Source organism: Athalia rosae, chromosome 3, assembly GCF_917208135.1.
Source record: "Athalia rosae chromosome 3, iyAthRosa1.1, whole genome shotgun sequence".
NCBI classification, from domain to species: Eukaryota; Metazoa; Arthropoda; class Insecta; order Hymenoptera; family Athaliidae; genus Athalia; species Athalia rosae.
This window is the reverse complement of record NC_064028.1, coordinates 4539642-4558664: the sequence shown is the minus strand read 5'-3', so window position 1 is coordinate 4558664 and position 19023 is coordinate 4539642. Positions and strand designations below refer to the sequence as shown.

At 35.5% G+C, this 19023-nt stretch overlaps 2 protein-coding genes and 1 long non-coding RNA gene across 8 annotated transcripts; 1 reads left to right on the top strand and 2 right to left on the bottom strand.

Annotated features, from left to right (window-relative positions):
- The first annotated feature begins 3831 nt into the window (after window positions 1-3831).
- On the top strand, window positions 3832-5175 carry LOC125500230. Its single transcript, XR_007277469.1, has 2 exons — window positions 3832-4534; window positions 4689-5175. It is a non-coding gene; the product is annotated as an uncharacterized LOC125500230 (long non-coding RNA).
- LOC105691650 (translocating chain-associated membrane protein 1) lies at window positions 4984-7752 on the bottom strand. Its single transcript, XM_012410281.3, has 7 exons — window positions 7446-7752; window positions 6796-6978; window positions 6590-6705; window positions 6280-6492; window positions 6107-6216; window positions 5727-6017; window positions 4984-5618 (listed from the first exon to the last, which is right to left on the bottom strand). Exons 1-7 carry the CDS (start codon window positions 7575-7577, stop codon window positions 5521-5523), a joined length of 1143 nt encoding a protein of 380 aa, XP_012265704.1. The 5' UTR covers window positions 7578-7752; the 3' UTR covers window positions 4984-5520.
- A 314-nt stretch (window positions 7753-8066) lies between these two features.
- Window positions 8067-17982, bottom strand: LOC105691690 (ATP-dependent 6-phosphofructokinase). Of its 6 annotated transcripts, none has more exons than XM_048652157.1 (17): window positions 17828-17982; window positions 16509-16629; window positions 16282-16433; window positions 16001-16190; window positions 15712-15922; window positions 14843-14951; window positions 13847-14035; window positions 13587-13777; window positions 13425-13500; window positions 13149-13175; window positions 13000-13020; window positions 12501-12602; window positions 12215-12421; window positions 11987-12139; window positions 11571-11895; window positions 11266-11488; window positions 8067-11180 (listed from the first exon to the last, which is right to left on the bottom strand). In XM_048652157.1, exons 2-17 carry the CDS (start codon window positions 16603-16605, stop codon window positions 11036-11038), a joined length of 2418 nt encoding a protein of 805 aa, XP_048508114.1. In that variant the 5' UTR covers window positions 16606-16629; window positions 17828-17982; the 3' UTR covers window positions 8067-11035. The 6 variants fall into 6 exon arrangements, with proteins under 6 accessions (XP_048508114.1, XP_048508115.1, XP_020711297.2 ...); XM_048652158.1 differs by lacking the exon at window positions 17828-17982 and adding an exon at window positions 16707-17664; XM_020855638.2 differs by lacking the exons at window positions 14843-14951; window positions 17828-17982 and adding exons at window positions 15538-15646; window positions 16707-16725.
- Window positions 17983-19023: the final 1041 nt, after the last annotated feature.

Below are 19023 nucleotides of genomic sequence, written 5' to 3'. Positions count from 1 at the left end.
CCAAATTCGGAAATAAAAATTTTCGCCGAAAATAAAAATTTGTATCAGGAGAACAGAAATCCTGAGGAGGTATTCCGAGATCGGGTGCCTCATCCTGTGTATGCATTCGATCATGTGTATTCAATCTCTTTCGAAATTTTTTTTTTTTTTTTGGTATCAGGAGAACAGGATACCCGAGGAGGTATTCCAAATTCGAAAATAAAAATTTTCGCCGAAAATAAAAATTTGTATCAGGAGAACAGAAATCCTGAGGAGGTATTCCGAGATCGGGTGCCTCATCCTGTGTATGCATTCGATCATGTGTATTCAATCTCTTTCGACATTTTTTTTTTTTTTTTTTTGGTATCAGGAGAACAGGATACCCAAGGAGGTATTCCAAATTCGAAAATAAAAATTTTCGCCGAAAATAAAAATTTGTATCAGGAGAACAGAAATCCTGAGGAGGTATTCCGAGATCGGGTGCCTCATCCTGTGTATGCATTCGATCATGTGTATTCAATCTCTTTCGAAATTTTTTTTTTTTTTTTTGGTATCAGGAGAACAGGATACCCGAGGAGGTATTCCAAATTCGAAAATAAAAATTTTCGCTGAAAATAAAAATTTGTATCAGGAGAACAGAAATCCTGAGGAGGTATTCCGAGATCGGGTGCCTCATCCTGTGTATGCATTCGATCATGTGTATTCAATCTCTTTCGAAATTTTTTTTTTTTTTTTTGGTATCAGGAGAACAGGATACCCGAGGAGGTATTCCAAATTCGGAAATAAAAATTTTCGCCGAAAATAAAAATTTGTATCAGGAGAACAGAAATCCTGAGGAGGTATTCCGAGATCGGGTGCCTCATCCTGTGTATGCATTCGATCATGTGTATTCAATCTCTTTCGACATTTTTTTTTTTTTTTTTTTTGGTATCAGGAGAACAGGATACCCGAGGAGGTATTCCAAATTCGAAAATAAAAATTTTCGCCGAAAATAAAAATTTGTATCAGGAGAACAGAAATCCTGAGGAGGTATTCCGAGATCGGGTGCCTCATCCTGTGTATGCATTCGATCATGTGTATTCAATCTCTTTCGAAATTTTTTTTTTTTTTTTTGGTATCAGGAGAACAGGATACCCGAGGAGGTATTCCAAATTCGGAAATAAAAATTTTCGCCGAAAATAAAAATTTGTATCAGGAGAACAGAAATCCTGAGGAGGTATTCCGAGATCGGGTGCCTCATCCTGTGTATGCATTCGATCATGTGTATTCAATCTCTTTCGAAATTTTTTTTTTTTTTTTTGGTATCAGGAGAACAGGATACCCGAGGAGGTATTCCAAATTCGGAAATAAAAATTTTCGCCGAAAATAAAAATTTGTATCAGGAGAACAGAAATCCTGAGGAGGTATTCCGAGATCGGGTGCCTCATCCTGTGTATGCATTCGATCATGTGTATTCAATCTCTTTCGAAATTTTTTTTTTTTTTCTTTGGTATCAGGAGAACAGGATACCCGAGGAGGTATTCCAAATTCGAAAATAAAAATTTTTGCCGAAAATAAAAATTTGTATCAGGAGAACAGAAATCCTGAGGAGGTATTCCGAGACCGGGTGCCTCATCCTGTGTATGCATTTGATCATGTGTATTCAATCTCTTTCGAAATTTTTTTTTTTTTTTTTGGTATCAGGAGAACAGGATACCCGAGGAGGTATTCCAAATTCGGAAATAAAAATTTTTGCCGAAAATAAAAATTTGTATCAGGAGAACAGAAATCCTGAGGAGGTATTCCGAGATCGGGTGCCTCATCCTGTGTATGCATTCGATCATGTGTATTCAATCTCTTTCGACATTTTTTTTTTTTTTTTTGGTATCAGGAGAACAGGATACCCGAGGAGGTATTCCAAATTCGGAAATAAAAATTTTCGCCGAAAATAAAAATTTGTATCAGGAGAACAGAAATCCTGAGGAGGTATTCCGAGATCGGGTGCCTCATCCTGTGTATGCATTCGATCATGTGTATTCAATCTCTTTCGAAATTTTTTTTTTTTTTCTTCGGTATCAGGAGAACAGGATACCCGAGGAGGTATTCCAAATTCGAAAATAAAAATTTTCGCCGAAAATAAAAATTTGTATCAGGAGAACAGAAATCCTGAGGAGGTATTCCGAGATCGGGTGCCTCATCCTGTGTATGTATTCGATCATGTGTATTCAATCTCTTTCGACATTTTTTTTTTTTTTTTTGGTATCAGGAGAACAGGATACCCGAGGAGGTATTCCAAATTCGGAAATGAAAATTTCCGCCGAAAATAAAAATTTGTATCAGGAGAACAGAAATCCTGAGGAGGTATTCCGAGTCCGGGTGCCTGATCCTGTGTATGCAGTCGATCCTGTGTATAGTATCTCTTTCAAAAAAAAATTTCGGTATTAGGAGAACAGAAAAACCGAGGAGGTATTTCGGAACCAGGTGCATGATCCTGTGGACAAAATTTTCACCGAAAATTTATTTTTGTATCACGAGAATAGGATGCCCGAAGAGGTATTTCTAGACATCATGTTGTATCATACTCCATTACTTGCTTGCTCATTATCCGTTATTTCAGGACTGTACATGCCAATGAGTTATGGTTCTAGGGGCGTAAATGATAGGAAACACAAATTTGGTTTGAAAATAGCTTGTCATTTATTCATGAGTTATGCAGGTGGAATACATCTAACATACACACATTATCCAAATAATTAATCAAATTCTCGTAATATCATTCACAAGATGAATAATGTTCATTTCAATATTACAATATTCCTCCAGTGATTAGAATGAATACAACTTTTCAATACATTGCATAAGGACTTATTCGTAACCATCAACTATTCGATGCTTTGCATACGTTTAATAATTATTTTGCAAATTGTAAACTGACAGGTGTAAGCACATTTCCTGTTGCAGGTAAGGAGATGCTTGTCAGAAAGTGCTGATACCGGATGAATAGCTCACAGGAATCGGTTCACCATCGTCCACTCAGGATTTTGTGAATCGAATCTGCAAGTTGAAGAAGAGGTGGCAATTTTTCCTACAGTACAACCTCATCGCCGGAGTCTTCTTCTCTGAGTTGGTCCACGATCGTTTGATTAAAGCATCCTTCTACTTAAAACAAAAAACGGAAACCAAAATTGAGATCATGCTTATGCTTATGTTATTCATAAAAAACACTGATATTATACAACAACGCCTTGCCTACATCCCTCTCGTTCTGCTGTGGCGCCTACAATTATGCTCTATTCATATATTCGACGATATTATGAACCCAGTTATCCTCTCGGAGCCAGCCAAAAATCTTCCTGGTACCTTAAATCTGAGGCAGTGAGATTCTCCTGGCCTCAGTTTATCCCTCAGATCCTCTTTGCTCAGGTATCTACACGTGTCGTACTTTCGTGTTTGCCTAAGCCTCAACGATTCTTGTCCTAAGGGCCCCAATTCTTTGTCTAAATAGAAACAGCGCTAAGTCGAGCTATTTTCGAAAAAAACTTGAACCTGCTCACTACAAAGGATGGAAAAATCAGAGATTATAACAGGTGGATTAATACTAACGAAAGAGATATTAGAATAGTTACTTGTATAATTTCAAACGTTTTAATTGAAAGTAAGGGCCTACAGGTCTACCCCTTGTCAGGTCTTCGTGCGGAATGATTTCAGCCCAAAATAGATACTCTTGGTGGTTACCGGCAGCATCTCGAACAAGCCCTGTTCAACCCGTGTCTTCTAAGGGTAGAATAACATTCCCAAGTTTGCCCGAGACAATAAATAGTTGCACAGAGCTGTACGGAGGCCTCCGAGATACAGGCAACCTGAAAACGGCATCGAAATGCAAAGAATCAAATCAGTGAGAGAAAAAACGAGAGAGACTATCAAAATGCCAACAAATGCGACCCAGCTGCACTGTTCCAGAATTGTTCCATAATTTTTCCTTGTTTTTTAATTTTTCTAATTCAATTTTGCAATGACCGCATCTTCCGCTTGCCCTGGAAGGCGCTTCATAATATGCAACTGAGGTTACACTATCCCAGATTTATTCCCAATTTTTTTTTCAATTTTTTCCAAATTTTTCCGATTCTTTGATTAATTATTCGATTTTCCCGGCCATTTTTCCAACCCCTGTCATTTTCTCTAAGCTCCGCCCACCGCGAGTACAGCTAGCGCCATGTGGCGGAATTTCGGTGAACTAAAACTACGAATAAGGCAAAAGTTTTGACCCTCCTCGAATCAAAACCGTAAAAGTATTGACTGTTCTCCAAGCGAAAAACGCAAAAGTTTTGACCCTTCACTAAGCAAACCGGAAAAGTATTGACCTTCCTCTAAGCGAAAAACGCAAAAAAATTGACCGTTCGGTGGGTCAGTCAATACTTTACCGGCTACCCCCTGTGATTTTCTGGGTATTAATTCAATAATTAGAAAAACGAAAAAACAAGGAAAAATTAGGAAACAATTGTGGAATGGGTGCATTTTGATGGTCTCTCTCGTTCACCTTAACGTGTGTGGCTTCACGCGCAAATGACGTTTGCAGGTAACCCCCAGATCAGGGCAAAGTTCAAGAAGGACGTCGATCGCAGCTACTTTCTTATCAGACCTACTGTTTTCATCTAAAAAGCGATAGGCTAGTTGTTGAAATGGAATTCTCTGCTCCATGAGATTGTTAACGCTAGTTTGATCATCAATAGAAAAACTACCTACAGAAGTCTGATGCAGGAGACGACGCAGAGTTTCCAAACTCCATCTGTAGCAACAGACTGAGTCGGCGTCAGCATTTTTTGATCACAGTGGAGAAGCTGCCTGTGCAACTGGTCCAAGAATAAGATCATTTTCGTCCAGGGTGATGTGTTAGTTGTCTTCAGTCAGGTGCCGTTTCTGTGCCATTGCTCCTCATCGTGACTTATTGATCTTAATGAGGATACTAATTATATCTTGTTGAGGCATCAAATTTAATGTATATCTATAGAATAATAATAGGCGACGTTTTATAAAATAGAAACATCATGTTTTAATAATCATTAATTCGATAGTCATAGTTTATGTTCGATCCCATTTAAAAATATCATCTCTTAACTGTTAAGTATAGAAATATCTATTATACGTCTAGGCAAATTCCTAATGGAATTTCACAAGCGATGATAAAAGTTCATTATATGTGTTGTAAACGCTCGATTTGCTGGACCGATGAAAAATTGACACGTTATATTTATAATTTGATAGAAGATATCGCTTTGTGATAATCTATGAAAGATCGACATGATTTAAAAAATGTCGTATGTTACAAAACTCACGATCAAAAATACACACTCATTTTTAAATAATATATCATCTTTTTTAATTCCATTCTACGGTTTCATTTTTTTTTTCCTATGTACAGCATGACCATGTATCATTTGCTTTTTCTTCATTCATTATTTTCCGAATTTTCGTAAAAATTTTCTGTGTGCCGCTCATTTAAAATTCAATCACGAACTTGGAGGAGAGCAGCGTTGATCTATTTTTATTGTTGATATGTTAATTTCATTTAGCTTTTCCAGCTGTACGAGATCTCAAATTTTTGTTAGTCGCTTGATCCACTTCTGGCAGATCGTCGTCTTCGGACTGAGTAGATTTTTTTGCTGAAAATGAAGAAGATATCTCCATTATTTACAACAAATTCTATACTGGAAATAAAATCAAGAAAATGCTTGAAAATAAAATGAAGCTGTAATAAATCTGAAACTCACTTCCTTCTTTTTTCTTGGGCTTCTGTTTCGATTTAGTCTTGCTGACTACAGGAGCGTTGACATCTTGTTTGCGTTTTATCTGCTCCTTGGCGAACCTGAATAGGAGATCAAATTGGAAAAGGACTATCGCCGCTAATGCGGCATAACGAACAGTTGAAATATTAAAGTTTCCAGCAGCGTAGTCCAGAGAAGTTTCAGTCTGCGGTAAGCCGTACACAAAGACCAGAGTAGCAAGTCCGATTGAAATAATGCGAACCAAGATGTATACTGGATTAGCAATTAGGAAGGCAACTGCAAGAAAGAATGGATAATGATGGAGGAATTAATATTTTAGACAGCAAATATAACGAAATAATTATCTTCGTGGTTAATAAACTTACGACGAGCGGTGTTTTCACTGCGATCTGTGAATTCTATGATGCGTGCACTGTGCTGTAAAGCATCTCCGATGTAATGGAGGACTAATAGAACTACACCGACTTGCTGGAAGCTGTAAAATCCATCAAAAGTTGAGTAATGAATCAATAGACAGAGTTGAAAATGAATAACGTACTTGAAGAAATATGCTGCTAAGGTAAAAAGCAGACCAACTGTGGCCTGGGTTACTCTGGGGAAGATTTCCTCTTTTTTAGCTCGCTGGAAGTACAATTCAGGATAGCAGTGAAGCCAGTAAGCAAACTGCCCAATAAAAAAGAGCTTCAAGGAAAATGATAGAAGCGCAGGATAGTCATCCCACAGAGAAGTTATGTTGATAAGAAGATTATCTCTGTAATAAGAGGCGTAAATCAATTAAACATCATCTTCATAAAAAGTTTCAATAATTCGTTATTTTGTAAAATTACTGTCAATATACTTTAGTTTACCTGATAATTATGTCGAGACCCCAAATAGCAGAGGATAGATAAAACACGATCAGTTGACTGGATTCGTTAAACTTCGAAAGCCTTATTTTACTCAAGTGAAGACGCTTTGTGATTTTCTATATTGCATGAGGATGATCAAAAGGTAATTAGATGCAGAGAATAAATCGCTAAAATTACATAAAAAAAAACAATTCAATTATACTCACATCGAATATATATTCTTGAATAACTGCATGCATCACAATAGTGATAAGAAAATAGAAGAACACGGCACATGCATCCTTCCATCCTGTAGTATATTTCTCAGGCAAGGGAGCTTCTCCAGGAGTCAAAGAATTTGATACATTGTGATGAACGGCAATGAAAGTGTACGCTAAGGGCGATGTCACCTGTTCAAATTCGGAAATCATTTCCATTTTTATAAACTTCTGTCATGTTTTGTACATAAATCATAAATGAAGAATAAAATTCTCATCTTCTTATACCCTGAACACAACATATGCTAAGAAAAATTGACACCATTCAACCACTAATAATACATAAGTGATGGAATTTCTCAATATACGTGCTTCAGAAATGTGTTAACGGAACAAATAACGGTAAACTAATAAAAAGAGGTTGAATAAACGGTCTTAAATATACCGGCAAATTATGATAATGATCATTTATGGAACGCTCATAACATATGGAGGGATTGGAAAGTAAATTTCAGTCAAAATATACTCCCTGATAACATTTTAATCCATGTGTTATTATTTCCGGGGAAAAACTAATTGAAGAATTAAATAGTTAGAACATATTTCAGTCATACGTCAAACCCTAAAGGAGCCGAACACAAAAATTAAGTTTCTCTCACCTGTACCATTAAACCAACGACAAACACCATGGCCACACAGGACACGATGTCAGCGTGATTTTGTATAACAAATTCATGACTGAATATCGGTGGATTTTTATTTGTACTTTTACGCCCTTTAATCGCTGCCATTTCGGAATATAATTTTTATTTTTCTACCGTCCCGTCCTCCACGAACGACAGATACCCACTGACTGAAGTTTAATGACGTTGGAGAAAGTGGGAAACCAACCTCCAAGTCAGACGACAGACTATAGTAGAAACCACGACGACACGCTAGAAAATTCCTCCCCACAATACTGACTGGCGCCGCCGATTGTTGTTCGTGTCACTCGTTGGCACCACAATTGTCAAGATAATTACAACAATTGACAGAAAATAGTCATTCAATCTATTGATTACAGTGAAAGTAAATAGAAATTTTCTTTCTATTATTCTTCACCATTTTTCAAAAGCTTTGAAATTATTCGTCACGCTATTAAAAAGTTGCCCATACGATAAGTGTAGTATACCCAATTGTTGAGTTCAAATTCAATAAAGCCCGCGTAGACCTCTTGTAAACGTGTTAATTCAACAATTAATTAAATTATGGTCGAACGAAATTGATTATAACAGCAGAAGTTTTAAGCTATGCTCATATGTACCGTGACACATAATTTATTTGATGACACTGAATACAACAGTGTTATGAATCAATTTTTCGTTTTACATCAAATGGTATATAATATACATTATATAAATATATATTTCTAATTAGAATCGCCTAATAATGACCATTGATTGTTTACAATTACTTATGCATAAATAATAAACATGAAAATAATTTAGGAAAATAACAGATTGTTATGTACTAAATTAATATGAGGTATCTATTTGAAAATGATCATAAGTATAAGTATAATTATGTCAATGTATAATACTACCATATATGACGATGAAACTATAAAATATTTGCGTCTTTGATCAACAATGAGCGTGGATAAAAGAAGAGAAATAATAACAACGTATCAAATGGAATTAAAAAATAAATCATGTTCGAAAAAATTACTTTCCATAACGAATTCATCACTTCTTCTAATTATACAAATAATTATTATCTTTCGAGCTTCTTTGCGTTATTATTATTATTATTAATATAAATATTATTATAGTTGACAAATAATATAATACTTTTACTTTGCTGATTTAACATCACAAAGGTAAATATGTTTCAAAGAAAAGAGTCATAAGCGTTCAATTAACGACTGTTCAAATAAAATTCGGAAATATCAGAAAGATAACAGAAATAATCTTTTCCTTTTTTTTTCTTTTCTCTTTTCTAAAAGGAAATAACTCGTTGAGAAAATATAGCGATTTTATGCTACTGTACAAAATGAGTGCGTTTTAAATATATTAAATATACTAAATATTTTACGAGTTCATAGATTTATCTCAATAAATAATTTTTACCTTTTTTCATCGCGTATACATCCTATAACATGTGCCTTCTTATAGTACTTGGATATACATACATGCGTTCTGCTGTGTTTTTTTATTCTCTGCATAATTTGTCATAAACACTCTGGCAATAGAACTGTTAACACTCAATATTATCTGAATTCCATTACAACGAATGTATATCATACTAATCTATAAACATTTTCGTAACAATTATTATTATATTTGTCATTTCCTTTTTATTAGTTTGTTTATCAATATCATAATTTTTTTGGTTTTAATTTTTTTTTCATTAATATAACTTGAATAAGCCTAATTATCTATAGCTGTTAAAGTATATGTGTTCTAGTGCAACTAAGGGGGATATTTTAATTTCTTGTATGTGTGTATTTGAATGTCAGAATATAATTAATTAGAAATCAATGGCGTGTGTGAGTAATATGATCATTCGGTTTTAGATCTCTCAATCATCTCGAACACAGTCATAGTTTATGAGATGATTATTTAGTATGACTGTGAAGCATAAATAAGAAATGAATTGTCAAAAATTACGTGAGCACGATTTCATTTTCCTTAATATCTTCAATTTAACGGCAATACGCATACTTATCTGGCATTCTTCGCAGCAGGAATAAATTTCTTTTTTTCTCAAAGTTTTTCTTTAGAATAGATCTGCAGTTTTCAGATTGATTTGATTTACGAGTTTTATAAAGCGTAATGATAATCATTGAGCGATCATCGTAATAAAAAATGCTCGAAAAAATGAATTAAATCTAAATATCTTTGTGGTCATATAAAGCCTTAAATTTTAGCGAATTTTTAATTTTTAATTTTTCTCTAAACATTACATGCAACCGACACGATCTGAGTCAACTTTGTCGAAGTCAACTATACAATACGATTAAAAATTATTTTTATTTATTTGTTAATTTTTTCTTTCTGAGGTAGACGAGTATATTTTCCGAGTAGCTTTTCATAGCTTTTAATAATGCTAAACTGAACGATAAAACTTTTTTTTTTTTCCCAAAATCAAATTGCCACAAAACTCTTCCACTTATTTTTATTATCCTATACCATAGTAGACCACAAAGTTAGCCGAGGGAATTTTCCATTTTATTCGATACGTTAACGATCTATAAAATTCCATTTTTCCAAATTATTCAATTGATTTTTTAATTTAAACACTCTGTTTTTGTATCCATTTCTTCTACGATTCATATCTCAATAGCACATTCATCACTCAATCATTACTCATTTCCGCGTACAGAATTTCGACTTAGGTATCCATTCATTAGCCAATTTATTATAAAATATGTAACATTAATTTGATTGACGATTCGTCTAATTTTTATAAATCGAATTATAATCCAATTTAATTTATTTTAAATGTTTTCCGTAATTCCTAATTCATATCCTACCTGTTACTTGTCAGGTACTTTTTTTGTACCTACAATTCTATCTTACCTGAGATTGAACTTGTTTTTCCAATTATTTTCTTAAAATTATTTGTATATTTTTTCCCAATTTATCAAGAGAATTATTTCATTGATCACAACTCGCCTATGACCATTGACGTATCGATACGAGCCTGGCATTTGCATATGATAATAAATCAAATAATATCTATAGTATATATATATGTGTATGTATATATGTATACAAATTAAATATTCCAAAATTTAATATGATGATTTCCTGGCGAGCCAATTCCTACCAATTCTTATGAAATCGCATATGTAATGTGACGTAACAGAATAAATATACTGACCGTGTTTAGTTTGAGATAGATATGAAAAGGAACACAATGTAGTAAGAAAATATTCTTTCCCCGTTACTTACATTATTGTTTTTTAGACTTTTGAAAACATCTCAGTACGTATAACAAGCTAAAAATGAATTCAGAATAATAGAATGGATGAATTGATTTCCTCACAACGCCGTTTTGTTCCCCCATTAACTACCGCCCCTAGTATCATTTTTCTTTGCCGTTAGAATTTTAATGAAATCATGGATCGTGAATTCAATGAAACAAATAAGATACCATAAATAGCTAGTAGCATAAGAATTATTTTACCTGCGCACACATGGCTAATCCTAATTATTTTCCAGAGTGTTTGTTAGGTCAGAAAAAACTAGCGAGGCGACGAAGATCTTTACATCAGAGGTTCATCGTTTGCAAGATCCATTTCTTCAACGGTTATGTAAAGGCCCTCTTCTTGGTAGGTCGACTCATGTTTGGCCAATACTTTCAACAATGGGCGCAACTTCATCCACCACTGGTACGTAGGAATACGATGTCTGTGTTAAAAAAAATAAAAATCAGCATTAAAAATTGTATGGATTCTGATTCCAGATTCCAGATTCCAGATTCCGGACAACTTACTCAAAATCTGTGATGTCCTTCAATTCTGTAAACGGAGTATATCTGTACTGACGTCTCACTATACCCAACATTACAGCTGTATCTGGGGCAACTGCGTTAACTGTCCCATCGGCAGCAGTGTGCTTTTTCAACTGTTCTGTGAACCATTCAACAGCTTTCGATCCCATTTTAGTACCCAAATTACGATCAAAAGGTGTGGGTGAACCTCCTTGCTGCATGTGCCCTGCAATTGAAAGTAGTTACATAGTATAACAAGTCACCGAGCGATGAGTGTCGTTCACTATGTTTTCTATGTGATAACAAACCAATGATGTTAGATCTGCAGCTAAATAGTCCTTTTCCCTCCTCGCTGAATAATCTCTGCATGAAGTCCGTGTTATAATTAAGGTTAGCACTTTCATTTCTGAGAATCAATCCTCTTTGAACACCTTCCGACATCTTGGCAGCCATAGCAACAACGTCTTGATTCAAATCTTTGATATTGAATTTTTCTTCAAAAATATATGCAGCGTCAGCTCCACCAGCTAACCCTGCGACAGTTGCCAGATAGCCACAATAACCACCCATTGTTTCAATGATAAATACGCGCCGCTTAGTTCCTTGAGCTGATTGACGAATACGGTCACAGATCTGTAGAGAAAGTAAAATTGTATTCGTTGGTGGAACGATTTGATGAGTTTTTTATTACCTAAAATATAGTACGAATATCAATCATACCAACCTCCGTAATTTCGTTGAGAGCAGTATCACAGCCCAATGAAAATTCCGTACCTGGTACATTGTTACTAATAGTCGCCGGTATCATAGCAATCGGAATTCTAAACTCTTCATACTTTTCTCTGGCATCGCAGAATGTTAACCCAGTTTGATATCCCTGAAAATTGGGATACTGAAGAGCTATTCTACATTGGATAGAATAACGGAGCCTAAAGTGGCAAGAGATACATACCTCAAATCCACCAATAATCAACAAAGCTTGAATACCGAACTCTTTTAGTCGCTGAGCTATCTGCGGTAGTTGATCTTCTTTAGGTGGGGCTCTTTTAGTTCCTAGATACGCTCCACCCTGAGCTACCCAGCCAGTAACGGATGGCCATTCCATCAATTTTAGTTTTCCAGCCATGAAGCCAGGAACACCATCGCAGATGCCGTAAACCTGCGTAGAAGAAAATTGTAAATTTCGATTCCCCATATGTACTCGCCTGTTACAATAAAAGAAAATAAGCAAAACATACTTTGTCTCCGCGGTAGATACAGTTTCTAACGAAGGATCGGACAGCAGCGTTCATACCGCACGATGGAGAACCAACGTGCATTACAGCCAGAGTATAATGATCCTAAAAATGAGTAATATTCATGATATTGACGTGAAAATATCTATGCCATCATGCGACGTGCATTGGGAATTGAATCATAGTTCCGGCTTGAAAAAACAAGAAATCAAGGGAAGTATCTGGAGTTAGTTCAATACTTGCAAGATAAAAATGCAGAAATGTGACGGAAATCTATTACAGGTATATTTTTGAAACATTAGAAGTTGTCGGAGTTCAAATACTATTGTTTTTACATGCAGTGCACTTGATACTGGAATAGATGATCAAACCAACATATTGGCAGAATTATGTATAGGGGGGAAAAAATATACAGAAAGAGAAAAAAAATGCCGAGTGATTTTAATGAATTTTTCTGTGAAGTTTTGTGTACTGAATACTTCACCGTCAAATCAAGACTTACTTGTCCCCACATAGTGTTCTGCTATGAAATGAGATAGAAGATAATATGTTTAGAGATACTGAAACGATAGTCACGCAAAAGAGTCTGATTTATCAAGCGGTGCATGAGGCGTGCGTGAAACTCTTCTACTACATTAATTATAAAGTTACCTTAGTTAATGTGGGGCCTTGATTATCCTAAAGCAGCATTATAAAGATATTTAAATAACTCGTTTTTATCAAAACATAGAAAATTGTACCTAGCACAGCTGCAGACCACCACTAAGTTTTACTACGAAATATGTCATTATTCTTTCAAAAGATAAGTTTCAATTTTTTCTAATCTATGTGCAGTAAAAAAAATAATTTTGGATCGATTATTACTGAAAGACACTACCATTTAAAAAATAGGCTGATACTACAGCTTAAAGTATTAGCTGATCTTACTTTGCCCATCACTGGTTCAGCAGGAGCCTTCAAACGGGTTAACATTTTGTAGGTTTCCAAGTTACGCGCAAATCCTCTGAAATCAAATAAATGATTGGAATTAAGTTAGGTAACAAGCTCGAGCAGACTGTATCAAAACCTGTGCGAGGATAATTAACTTACTTTCCACGTAATTGAACAGCGAGGTCCCAATTTTTTTCAGCCATTGCCTGAGCGACTGCTTTAGTGCGGCGCACACATTCCATCAGAGGAAGACGGACCGCTTGATTTCCATCGAGAGTAACAACGCATGCTTCCGTATCTCCTTTAGCTTCCATTAGAGCCATAACTGCTTCAGCGCCCATCCTGCAACCCTATGTTAAGAAAAAAATAACTTAGCCTGGTTAAATTTGATGAAATTGAACGAGAAATAAGATACCTACTAAAACTCTGTCAAAAGCTGAGGGATTTCCTCCTCTCTGTACATGACCAAGTACAGTAATTCTTGTATCTTGATGGAGATTGTCTACGACGACTTTATGAACTTTCTCAGCTGTTATTGGATCGCCGTTTCGATCGACAGCACCCTCCGCAACAATAATGATGTTCAGACGCTGACCAGTTAGACGTTCCTGAATGGATTTAACATATTTTGTTGTTACTGATGAATTCAAAAAATTCTTTCCTAAAATATACTGTTACATTTCATGTGTACTTACTAAAAAACTCTAACAGAGTTATAATTATGATTAATTTTCAGCTGAACGTTAGCGTGCTACAATTATCTTTATGTAAACAGTAGCAACAACGGCAACTTGAATATACAGATAAGATTTTGAAGCCAATGAAATTTATGATGAGCATTACAACACAGCAGAAATTCAGAATGGACTTGAAACGACTTGGTCTCTTTTGTCGTTTGGTACATTTTGTTAAAATATGATTAATTTTTTACTAAAAAATACTGAACTTAGACTGTTATTCAGATGCAACACAGTAACGCTCAACACAATAACAATACCAATGATGAAATCACAAACAATGAAATAATAAGGAGTAGCAACGGTGGAAAAATAATTACAAGCTCAGCGGTATGACGAATAAATAGAAATGGTATAGTGTAGCCTGAAATGATTGGGGATTTAATTCTATTGGAAACTTCCTGCAATACGATTATTTGTGCATTAAATTGATTCCGAAATTTTTGAATTCTATTTGAATAAAATTAGGGCGTAAGAAGAACTATATAAGACCTCAGATATATCTGACAGACAATCGAATGAATTAAAATTGTGAAGGTTCATTTCGAAATATTGAAAAGCAATACCTGTGCAGTGAATACACGAGACAAAAAATTATAAAATATGAACACATTAAAATTAAAAAATTGTAGAGCAATTCATATAATCCTTCACCAATTAAGGGTTCCATAATCACACCTGCAATAACTTTTTGCAGAGCTTGTTAGGCCAGTCTTGTTCGGGTGGCCATTCTGGCATGAAGACAAAGTCAGCTTCGGAGGCCATGGCTGCTACCAGAGCTAGGTAACTGTAATAGCATATGGTCAAGCCTCATTTGAGGTAATATCGAACACAGATATTTTCGAAAAATTCAAATTGAACACCTGGAGCCAATTTTTAGACTCACAGGAACATAACAATTCATTAAAAATCCAAGCACATCTATGTTATAGTATAATTCTCCTCTTTGATTCGCTATAAATAATTACGAATGAGATAGAATGGCCCTAGCTACAAATGGAATGACAGCAAACGGAATAATTAGTCGGTACATAATTGGCTTGGGATAACCGAAGAACTCCAGGGGCATACTAGAGTCGACATGAGAATCGAACGAGCGTACATTTCTATATTATAATTCATTTGGAACTCTATTTTCTATTTTCTCCAAAGTCTATGCCGGAGAATACTTGGGGGATTAATTTAAGTCCTCAAGTCCAGCAGCTATACACGAAAGACACTTAATAAAAAAAAATAAAGAAAAAAATACATAGCAACTTTCAAGACGAAGACATAAAAGATCAAACCTTTGTTAGATTAGGCTCAGTTAGTGGTACAAAAAACGTTCGTAGCTATGTAGTGTTTGAAATTTTGAAAAAGTGTATTTAACGTGCCTGCTCCAACTTTCTACAAAGTTTTTCAGGCCAATCAGCAGGGGGTGGACTTTCTGGGAAGAATACATAGTCGGCTTCGGAGGCTAGAGCGCCAACAATAGCCAGGTACCTAGCCAATATCAAAACTCGTTCAAAATCATTGAATTCATATATTCGGAAATAGGTAGAACTTACCCACAGTGACGACCCATAACTTCCATAATAAAAGTACGCTGATGAGAATACGCAGTACTAACAATAGCATCTATGCTTTCAATAATACGATGTAGGGCAGAATCAGTTCCAATTGTCATATCCGTTCCACAAAAATCATTATCAATTGAACCGACCATTCCGGCGATATAGAGATGTTGGTACTTGTCTCTCTGCTCAGAAGTTATATCACCTAGAGAATCGATTAATTATGATTAAGTTTTGTTATATTTGAATCGAAAAAATGTCTATCATCGATTAATTCCCCTACCAGATTCTATAAGCTCTTTCAGCAACTCAGCCCATTCTTCTTTAAAGAGATTTGCTCCTGTTAAAGAGCCGTCACCTCCGATAACAACTAAGTTAGTGATTCCACGAGTTACTAAATTCTTTGCAGCCTTACGACGTCCGGATCTCTGCTGGAAATCCATACATCGAGCAGATCCAATCACGGTGCCACCCTGAGAGAATTTAATAAGAAATACCACATGTTATTGTGAATTTATCAGTTTAATTACTTGGGAGAAAAAAATTTCAATACCAAAAACACACCTTATGAATAATGCAGGAAACCGAAGACCAAGTTGCTTCCACAATATTGTCTCCACCATCTACCATGCCCTGGTAGCCTTCCTTGATGAAAAATACTTTGCAGCCAAGATAAATTCCCATACGCACCACGGCACGTACCGCAGCATTCATACCTGCGAGACAAAAATTATTTTCTGAGTAATCATATCTTTTACTTAACTTTTTTTTCATTTGTAACCAATATATACCCTGAGAATCTCCCCCACTGGTGAATACTGCGATACCCTTGCCTTTATGGCTGCCGGGTTTTATGAATTTCTGTGCCGCCAGCTCCTCCTCCATCATGCGGTAGTATAGTTTCAAAACTGGCTGTAAAAATGAGAACACTAGTTCAGCAAATTTTCTTCTGGGTTGAATTTCGAATCCTGCTGTTTCAAATCACATGCCTTTTTTTCTACAGGTTGCCATTTCAATTTGTCTCTTAATATGCATCTCCGTTTACCACAAGGTATTCTTACATCCTGATAAAATTTACCATATTGAATAATGAGAGAGGGTTGAAAAATTGAATTAGCACAATATTAGGTCAAAAAAATAGTTTAAATTCTGAAAAATGCCTCTGGGGAAAGTCCATGTAAATCCAATGTTTCGAGGAATGGGGTTTTGGAGTCTATGACTTCGGATTCAGAGTTCCAATCACTGAACCACGCATCTGTGTAACCGCCATAACGTAGGAAAGATATCCATGGAAACTACATTCAATATTGACTTTATGAACGATCATTGAATACAGAAAAAAATCATCCACCCAGTAAGAATATAATCTAATAGAATTGACGGTATAAGTAAAATGATTATCGGTGTTATTATCTCATCTTTTTACGAGCTAAAAATACGTCTTAGCTATTTATTGTGCCTTTGCTGCAGCCAAGGTTAAACGTCTTGAAGCTTTTGTAGTGGTTTGTAGACTATAGTATTTATTGTGGTCAGAAGTACGATTCTGAACATAGCCACCGGGATCTCGATGAGAAGAATCTGTATTACTCTCATGTTCCTCATTATTTTCTTTACAGATTTGGCATGTTTTCTTGCACGTGCAATCGTTACAAGACTGATAATCGTCAGAGTATGATACATTTTCATTTTTCTTATTGGTTTTAGTTTTTTTTGATGTGTTTTGCATATGACTTAGCTAAATATTTGGTATTTCCATGAAATTTTCAAAGCCTGTTGAATAATCTGTGGTCTATAAAAACAATTTGGTGGACTTCAGATTTTGATCACGGTATAATTTTGAAAATCAATTAAAACATAACCTTACGTCACTTCAAATAATTGGATAAAAGTCAGTGAAATTACATTACTTTAATTATAGAAAAAAGAAAGAGGGATAGGGCGGTCGAAAATCGCATATCCTCAATATTTCAAAAGAACGTCGATCTCCGCAGAATGTTTCAATAACGTTCGATCGGAAAGGAATACGCGATACTGTCACAGAAATTTCATTATCGTCTTGTGACGAATACGTGAAGACACCAATAACTTACAATTATCAAAAGTCACTCACCAAAAATTATCTTCTATTTCAGAATGTTTACTATATTCGCTGATAAAAGATACTTCCTCCTCGTTCAGGCGGCTGTCAGAAGTCACCTGCACGGCGTTTGGACGTCTCAAGGTGACCTTAGAGCCTCGCGGTACCCCCACTGTCAATGCTGCTATAGCAGACGACGTTTTCGAGGTTTGAAATATAGAGGGCACTAAAGACGTCAGACAAGGCTAGGTGGGCTAGACGCAGCCAATAATAACAAAGCGCGGGCTTCGCAACAATGAATCGATTTAAATTTGGCCCTATTTTGAATTCCCCGACCCCAAGAATGACGAAACTTACCGCTTTATTACGAAACTAATAATCAAGAGACTCGGTAGAGTCTCGCGCCAAGTACATAAGCGACGGGTTAATTAGACTAGCAAAGAAGCCCTACACCTTTTTCCATTTATTTTATAACATTGAAAACTTGTAATATTCAACTTTATAGTTGTATGATTGGAAATTTCAGTAGGAGATGCTTATGATACACAATTTCAATCAGCGTAATAAATTCACTGCTAAAATGGTTTTAACTGGAGATCAACAACGGTCAAGTATTATACCTACCAATAGCGTCGCAAGTTATGGAACTCTTGCAACATCCTGATGAAATTTCTCCTCCCAATGTCTCAATGCAAATTTAGCTGCGTTCACAATGGCTGTATAAAAAACAGATAATATGAATCCAAATTACCCGAAGGTTCTAGATTCTGGTTTACTTTGGCAGATGACTGTAGAATAACAATTCCCATTTCAACCGAAAATCTCGGCATGAATGTCAGAAGTTTCTTTAATCTTCGACATGGAAAAAGTGCACCGACGAAGATCACTGGGATTGTATCAAGGATGGGAACATCTTTGAAACAGAAGAAATAAAAGATGAAGACGTAGATAACGAAATTGTTCAACTCGACAAATCAACTACAAAACTTATACAAATTTATCAAGGCTCTCCTTTACTTAGCTTGTTAGTAGAAACTCGAAGGTATCTCACCTTGCAGAATACAAGTACCCATAATCAATAAATAATTATTTTCTAGTTTTACCTGATCGCAGATATTCAATTCAAATAATAACCCACTGTTTTCCTTGAGATATGTCCAAACTCTTAGACCTGAAAATTTCAATATCTTTTATTTGACATACGACAAAACCTGTAACGATGGTCAGAT